The 8,872-nt window shown below is 47.6% G+C and overlaps 1 protein-coding gene across 1 annotated transcript; it reads left to right on the top strand.

Moving 5' to 3' along the window:
* The first annotated feature begins 4,557 nt into the window (after positions 1 to 4,557).
* On the top strand, positions 4,558 to 6,517 carry HILPDA (hypoxia inducible lipid droplet associated). Its single transcript, XM_028104938.2, is given in 3 exon segments — positions 4,558 to 4,730; positions 5,597 to 5,814; positions 5,817 to 6,517. Coding segments are annotated over 2 exon segments (189 nt in total). The 5' UTR covers positions 4,558 to 4,730; positions 5,597 to 5,663; the 3' UTR covers positions 5,855 to 6,517.
* The last annotated feature ends 2,355 nt before the right edge of the window (positions 6,518 to 8,872 follow it).

Below are 8,872 nucleotides of genomic sequence, written 5' to 3' on the forward strand. Positions count from 1 at the left end.
TCTTTGGGCTGGCGTTATGGTAACCCACTGCAGGAATGTGCAGTAGTGGTACTGGTCATTTACTTAACCAGTCCCTACTGATAGGCTGCTCTGTTTCTTCCCAATCTTTTGTATTACAAACAGTGCTGTAACTGCCTCTATATACTCTGTTCTCCACATGCAGGAATTTGTCTGTAATGATCATTTCTCGAAGTGAAATTCTAGGTTAAAGGGCATATACATTCTTTTGTTTTTGTTTTTGTTTTAAGATTTTATTTATTTATTTGATAGAAAGAGAGAGACAAGGAGAGCACAGACGGAGAGTGAGAGGAAGCAGCAGACTCCCCACTGAGCAGAGAGCCTGACATGGGGCTCCATCCCAGGACCCTGGGATCATGACCTGAGCTGAAGGAAGACACTTAACCGACTGAGCCACCCAGGTGCCCCCATTTTTTGTTGTTGTTTTTTTTAAGATTTTTATTTATTTATTGAGAGAGATAGTGATAGAGAGAGAGCATGAGAGGGGGAGAGTCAGAGCGAGAAGCAGACTTCCCGCTGAGCAGGGAGCCGGATGTGGGACTCGATCCCGGGACTCCAGGATCATGACCTGAGCCAAAGGCAGTCGCTTAAACAACTGAGCCACCCAGGCGCCCCCATTCTTTTGTTTTTATAGCTATAACTGAATTGATTCCATAGAGAGTGTACCAATTTATACTCACCAGCATTCCAAAGACATGTCCTTTAAATGGACCCAGAATCATAAGATCAAATTTGTGAGGATATTTTCTTAGTGTGGTACTCCCGTGTGGGCTGACTGTAGAAGCACTTTTTTTGAGGGGCTTGGGATAAGGATATGGTTCATAAAGAGCTTTCCTTGATTAGCAGTTCCCCAGGAGGAGGTAGACCCTGAAGAGGGTTTGTCTTGGGGTCCTAGCTACCCTTCGGTGGAACAATGGGGATTCACTGAAGATGCTGGCTAAGATAATCATCTGTTCATATAGTTCTCCAATCAATAAATATTTATTGAAAGCCGACTATGTGGTGCTAGGTGCTAGAATGAAATGAAGACAAAATCAGACTAGATACTCCTTTCGCTGATGTTTTCAGGCTTTTGAGGGGGAAGCAGACATTAACATAACTAAGTGTAAGGTAACTAACAGTGAGGGAAATGTATATCATGTATATCATGTCATTGCAGCCTGTAGCAAGGGTCTGAGGCTCAGCAAAGGGTTCCCAGAGGAAACATGTTTTTGTTTTGTACAGTATTTTTTTTAAGATTTTATTTATTTCAGAGAGAGAGGGAGAGTATGTGTGAGAGAGAGAGCACACCTGAGCCACGCAGGCAGTCCAAAGAAGCGTGTTTGAATTGAGATATGAAGGATGAGTAAAAGACTAGCTGAAGGGAAAAAGCATGGTTAACAAATAAAGTAGGGGGCGCCTGGGTGGCTCAGTTGGTCAAGCGACTGCCTTCGGCTCAGGTCATGATCCTGGAGTCCCCGGATGGAGTCCCACATCGGGCTCCCTGCTCAGCGGGGAGTCTGCTTCTCCCTCTGACCCTCTTCCCTCTTGTGCTCTCTATCTCTCATTCTCTCTCTCTCAAATAAATAAAATCTTTTGAAAAAATAAAAAATAAATAAATAAAAATAAATAAAGTAGGGAGGGACTAATACCTACTGCACACGGTTGCTAAGGGAATTCAGTTATACAATATTATGTAAGGCATTTAGCAAAATGCTTGGCACGTGTCAGTTACTTGGTGAATGCTGACTTTGCTTCCAGTTTTCCATTCACTCATGGTGAATATGCTAAAATTCCAGATCCCCAAGCAGATCATTGTCACCCTAGCTACGCTCTTCACTCTTCGTATTTCTCTCTCTCTACTTCTAGGCTCCCAAGCACTGCAGTCCATTCACAGTAGTCTGCCTTAGGAGCTAATTAGATTAGTAACCACCACTTATTTTGCCCTTAGTCTATACTAAGTACTTTGCATTCATTATTTACTCTTCATCACAGTCTTAGTAGGTTAGAACTTTTATTACTCCCATTTTAAATGGAAGAACTGAGGCAAGCAGAGCCCAAGGACAATAGCAAGCAAATCGCTGAGCAGGACTCACGCTCAGGTCTGACTAATTTCTAACCACTACTCCTACAGTGCCTTGGGTTCGTAGTTATCTTTTGCAGGTCTTATTTATCCAACTAGATGACAACCTGATTTAGGATAAGAATTTGCCCCTGGGGGGGGGTGGGGGCTGGCCGCTTCAGTTGGTAGAGCATGTGACTCTTTAGAGCCCCACATTGGGCTTAGCGATTACTTAAAAAAAAAAAAAATCTGCCTCTAAACGGTTTAGTAAGACAATAGCCATTCCTTGTCAAGCATCCCCTATTTATTTACTTGTATATTATTTTCCCTGTTTTACAGATTAGGAAACTAAAGCTCAAATAGATTAACTTGGCCAAGGTGGTGGAAATGGGACAAGAATCCTGATTTAGATATGCCCAGTACCTACCCAAAGATGACAGCCAATAATCTTTGTACCTGATAGATGGGAAGTATAGGGCTATACTCACCCAAACCCTGGTTAATTTCTTTTTTTTTTTTTTAAAGATTTTATTTATTTATTTATTTGAGAGAGAGAGAATGAGAGATAGAGAGCACGAGAGGGAAGAGGGTCAGAGGGAGAAGCAGACTCCCTGCCGAGCAGGGAGCCCGATGTGGGACTCGATCCCGGGACTCCAGGATCATGACCTGAGCCGAAGGCAGTGGCTTAACCAACTGAGCCACCCAGGCGCCCCCCAAACCCTGGTTAATTTCAGCTGGCATGACATTTAGGCAATGACAGTGACTATGGGAGAGAGGGAATTGTTGGTGAGGTGCCCATCTCTTCCTTCTGGCTGTGTGAACATAATTTAGAGCTCACAATAAACGGAGCCCCAAGGGTTATTGCGGAATTCCTGGGTTCACTCGCCAAACATAGGCTATGAACAAAGCCCCCTTTTGGGAATTTTGTAGTCAATGACACAGATAATGTTAACACTCGTGTAATGTTTTCTATGTGCCAGGCACCATTCTTTGTGCTTTACAAGAATGAATTCATTTAATTTCCAGTTAAGGGCTGTTAGTATTCCATATAACATCTGAGGAAACTGAAGTACAGGAAGGTTAAAGGATTTGCCTAAAGCCCCTAACTAGCAAGTAGTGACCTTTGGGACATCTGGCAGATTCAGAGCTCTAGCATCTCCTGACAACAGTCCAAGAGTCACTGAGTCCAGCACAAAAACAGACAAAACGCTAATGTAAGGAAAGACCAAAAATTCCTGCGGAGTAAGTAGGCAAGTTAGTTTTTAAGTGCCTGCCTGCCGGCACGTCTCCATCCCCAATTTCTCCTTTCCCCACCCACTCCTACTGGAAAAGTAGACCGCGAGCCTGGAAAATAGGGGAAAGGTCGCCGTCGTGATTTGGCTCCTCCCATCCTGCTCGTTGCGTCCTTTTTCCGCAAAAGCGCGGAGCCTGTGCAAGCTCCCCGGTTCTTGCCCATCCAGCCCCGGTACTTGAGCGTGACACATGGAACCGCCAACCCTACAGCTCTGTGGACCTGTCTAGACTCAGCGGCCCCGGGGCTTTGGTCCACTACCCTCCTCCTCCCCAGGAGGAAAGCATGAAACCGCGGACAGCCTTCCGGCGTGGAGGTTCCTTCCCAGCGTCTCCCCCGGACTCTGTTTTCTGAGATCCGCCATTGGCTGCTTTCACAGCAGACCGTCTACATTTCTCCGGTTTCACCGGGAAGGTTTGCGTAGTAAGGCTTCCCAGCTCCCAGATCTGGGTATGAAGCTGGCTCCTCACCTCCTAGCTCTTTTGTTCGATCTGAAAGTATCTAAAAATCATCTAGTGGCCGCGTTTTAGGTGAGAAAACAGGCCCAGTGAGTACAAAGTCACTTGTCCGTGTGCAGTCAGGCACAGACGCCAGGGCCAGCTGGGTATTTCACCTTTTCTTACACATGACAAACTTTCGTAGAAAGCAGAACTTAGTACGATGTAACAAGGCCTCGCCATTCCAGTGACATCGAAGGCAAATTAAACCTCAGACTTGGAATGGGAGGGTGGGGGGCGGCGCCTGGAATCTTGGTACTCCTAGAAAGTCAAAGTCAGCTCTTCAGTCGCTGGAATTTAAATACTGGGGGTGGGGATCTGATGCCTTCTGGCAATCTGTGCTTTGTTGGAAGGTCTGGTGAAGAAGCCCTCTCTGCGGTCCCGCCTTCCTCTGACCTGAGGGCTTTTGGATTTGGACACTTCAGGTGTGTCTCCAATCCACTTGGTATGGGGGTAAATGTGCTGATTTCCCTCCAGTTTCCTGCAGCAGAAAAAGGCAGTCTACGTTAACACATACGCTAGTCCTACTGCCGACCTCAGTGACTCAGAGGCCCAAGGTGTGTACTTTCTGGAAACGGGTCAGACTGGCAGCACAGCGCAGGGGCCAGACCTCGGACCGCCCCCGCCTGGGGGCGGGGCCGCGGACGTGCGTCAGGCCTGGTGCGTGCGGCCCGAGTGCGCGTGCGCGGCTCCGGGGCGGGGCCGGGGCTATAAGTGGGCGGCGTGGGCCGCGTCATTCTGCTCCTCTTTCACGAGGGCTCCGCCGTTAGGCGCGGAGAATCGTCTGGGCTGCGGTTTAGCACTAATCGGGAGCTGACTCTTCGGACTCCTGCACTACCCTCTCTGACAGCGAGCGGACCAGTCCTGGCCCTTCCTCCTGGAGGTGAGCGGCCCTGTGGGCTTCTCCGGCTTTCCGCCCCCATTGCCCAGGCTGCGTTGCCCCGCGGGCCGCCTCGGGTCCCCGAGCTCGGGCCGCGCCTCCCGGACTCCTGCTCCTCGCTCCGTCTCCACCTGGGTCCGGGGTCAGCCGCTCCAGCCCTGTTTTCAGGGTTGACCCTGTGTTCCATGTGGCCCTCCCCATGCTCCCTAATGCTGGGTTGGGCGTCTCAGTCCTGCCTTCCCAGAACACCCTTTCTATCACAGCACTTGGCATGTTGTGTGTGTGCTAACTGTCTAATTTCTTGGCTAGATCGAAAGCCCCATGAGGGCAGGGTTCATATCTACCGGACCCCGTATGGCCCTCGTACCTTCCTGGGTGCCTAAGACATCGTAGGTATTGCGGGTGTATTTGTTAAATAAGTGACCTTGATAGATTTGACTATCTTGGAATTATTTTGGCTTTATCAAAGAGTTTACGATTAACTGGAACCTGACTGAGATGTGAGGAGAACTTCTAGGCAGGTTGCTTTCTTACGGGCATGTGCCTACCTTCCCCCCTCAAAAACAGAAAGACTCCGTCCAGGAAGGTTTTTGGTCCTAGGACTGTGGCACGGGGATTGTGCATTGCACCTGGCAGAAGTAAAAGGTTTTACTTTAGAAGAAGTAAAAGTTTTAAGGAGTGCTCTTGAATTAGGCCAAGAAGCAAGACTAGCTCTGCAGCCATAGAGTTCACAGTGTAAATATGCTTCTACTGGTCCCAGTCTCCCTGACTGGCTGAGCCTCACCCTTAGTTCCATGGGAAGATAGAAGTCAGGACTAGATGCATGCATATCCCAAAAGGCTGTAGATTAATCTCCTTTCTTTCCTCAGGATCCAGAGGCCTTCAAGAAGTGAAGACAGCTCTACTGCTCTACAGAGGAGTGGGGTCATTTCAGCCATGAAGCCTGTGTTGAACCTCTATCTCTTAGGTGTGGTGCTGACCCTGCTCTCCATCTTCGTTAGACTAATGGAGTCCCTGGGAGGCATACTGGAGAGCCCACTGCCTGGGAGCTCCTGGACCACCAGAGGTCAACCAGCCAGCACAGAGCCCCCGAGGGCATTCCAGACCATCCATCCAGAGGGGTGTGATAAGACCTCTCTCCACCAGCTATAATCTTGGAACACTGGCCTAAACACATCCAGGCAGTTGTCCAGTTGCTGGGCATAAAAGCTCAGAACATCAGTGTTACCAGAACTGTTACCCAGGCTGCTGAAGGGCCTCTCCCATCTGGATGTTCCTTGCCCTGGAAAGAGAGCCTGTCTAATACACAGGTGTGAGTGGGTTGCCTGTGACTGCAATGGAATGATGTCACTGCTCTCCCCAGGGTCAGCTGTACACTCGGGTGTCCTTGGCAACATGGCTCTGATGCCTCTTAGATAGGGACTTGTGCTTCATATTCAGCTGTTGGGAGATGGTGTCGTTTTCATCTCTGCTTCGTCAGCATCTGCCAGGAGTTCCTTGGGGCTTGGGTGTCTTATGGTCAGTTTATGTGGTGGTCAGCTTCTCTCCCATGAGAGCTTGTCTGTGTGTGGACAATAGTTGAAGTGTGGTGTATGGGTTGGCTGTAGGGAGGGGGATGATGGTCAAGTGTCCACCTCTCATTGTTTCACATGGTAAAGTACTTTCTCCAACACAGCATGTATGAATGTATATTGATCTGAAGGGGGGCAGTGGGATGACAAAGCCTGCTCAAGAATGGCATGGCCACCATGTGGCTTAAATGAATTTTTCTAATAAAAATTGAATATATATTTCTAGTATGTGTCATATTGACCTCTGCCCCTGAAATTAGTGGTAGGGAAGGATCTTAATCCTAGATTTGGGGTTTGGCATCTTAAAAAACTCAGGAGCAGAAAAGTACTTAAAACACTTTGTTGTTTAAAACATCATGTAAGGGGGGCGCCTGGGTGGCTCAGTCGTTAAGCATCTGCCTTCAGCTCAGGTCATGATCCCAGGGTCCTGGGATCGAGTCCCGCGTCGGGCTCCCTGCTCGGCGGGAAGCCTGCTTCTCCCTCTCCCTCTGCCTGCTGCTCCCCCTGCTTGTGTTCTCTATCTCTCTGTGTGTCAAAGAAATAAATAAAATCTTAAAAAAAAAAAAAAATCATGTAAGGGGCGCCTGGGTGGCTCAGTTGGTTAAGCGACTGCCTTCAGCTCAGGTCATGATTCTGGAGTCCCGGCATCGAGTCCCACATCGGGCTCCCTGCTAAGCAGGGAGTCTGCTTCTCCCTCTGACCCTACCCCCTCTTGTGTGCTCTCTCTCTCGCTCGCTCTCTCAAATAAATAAATAAAATCTTTAAAAAAAAATAAAACATCATGTAGGGGCACCTCGGTGGCTCAGTCTTAACTGACTGAATCTTGATATCAGGGTCGTGAGTTCAAGGCCCTCATTGGGCTCCACACTGGGCATACAACCTACTTTTAAAAAAAATAAAAATAAAACAATGTAAATAAATCTGAATTTGGAGGCAAGGGCAGTTGGGTCTGTCCTGAATCCACCAGTTTTCTGAGCCTAGGCCAAGAATATTCTAGTGTCCTCTCTTGACTCTCCCATCTCAAAAGAAAAATGATTTTCTTCTAGCACCCACACCTTCAATGTCGGGGGAAAGAGGACTATCAGTGCAGTAGCCTTTGTTTTTTTCCTCTGTATTGCTCTTTTTTTTTTTTTTAAGATTTTATTTATTTATCTGACAGAATGAGAGAGAGAGAGAGCACGAGAGGGAGGAGGGTCAGAGGGAGAGGGGGAAGCAGACTCCCTGCTGAGCAGGGAGCCCGATGCAGGACTCGATCCCGGGACTCCAGGATCATGACCTGAGCCGAAGGCAGTTGCTTAACCAACTGAGCCACCCAGGCGCCCCTCCTCTGTATTGCTCTTATCCATCAGAATGAGTGCTCAGTTTTGATTGTTCTCCATGTCAGCTGGTAAAATGTCCCACTTGACAGTTTCTGCTCGCTCACAGATCTTTGTGGCTTGGCTTTTACACAGAAATGGAGGGTTTGGGCTTTTTTTTTTCCTTGCCCGTATCCACTCTACTCCATCCCCTACTGCATGTTCAGGTGCATTCACTCCTCTGCCCATGGTAATGTATCCGTTCACACACTCTTGGTGTGTGTCATTTTATGTATGGGGAACTTGATTTACTTTTGCCAAAGGGTACGAATGGTATGGTGCCTCTACGAAGCCACTTTTGCTTCCTGAGTTGTTCTTGAGCCTAAGTGCCACTACTCTAGAAGCCGATGGTTTGAGCATCACTTCTGTTTATTGCACTATGATGGTCACTAGTGCTGTTTAGCAAGTATTTCCAGCTTCCCACCTTCTGGGCATGTACAGTCCGGCTCCCCCATCCTCTGTGGATGGCGGGGATTATGTGGCTCATCTCAGCACAGTACAATGAAAGATATAGTTGGCTTTTTATTTCTGATTTTCAGGCACTCCGTGCCAGTAGCTATCCTAGAACATACTACTTAAATTCGATATGTTTTCTGACGCCTTTGTGGTTGGACAAGGCCATGAATTAGTTCTATTAGTTCTGGCCAAAGAGTTGTGAGTAGAAGTAACTTGTGTCAATTCTAGATTGGAACACCTAGATTCTAGATTGGAGCACTGGGTCAAAAACCTCCAAACTTTTAACCTTCTTTTTCCCTCCACTACAGTGACCGGCAATGCTCCAAATGGAACTCTAACCATTAATGTAGGTCTTGGAGTGAGGATGCCATGGAGTGGAACCCTTGACTGATCCCTGATGAACATGTAGTGTAAATACGAAAGAAACCTCTGTTGTGTTAAGCTCCTGCAGCATCACTTGGCCTATTCTGACTGATACATTGCCTTCAGCACCTACCAGCTACTGCACATTGACTTAAGATTTCATTACTACCTACCTCAGATAACATGCATTAGACAGTGTGTTGGGGGGGAACATGTAAACAAACCAATAATGTTTCATGGTTCTGTGATAGAAACGTGTATAGGACATGGGTACATAAAGTTATCTGCTGGCAGGAGGCAGATGGTAAAAGGAAAGCTTCCTAGAGGATCTGAATTTTAAGAAATGAACAGGTAACCACGTTTGGAAAGAGTTCCCTATTAGAGGGAACCTTGAGCAAGG

This window comes from Eumetopias jubatus, unplaced genomic scaffold (assembly GCF_037043125.1).
Source record: "Eumetopias jubatus isolate StellerSeaLion01/CBP00866 unplaced genomic scaffold, mEumJub1_p1.0 scaffold_14, whole genome shotgun sequence".
Lineage (NCBI taxonomy): Eukaryota > Metazoa > Chordata > Mammalia > Carnivora > Otariidae > Eumetopias > Eumetopias jubatus.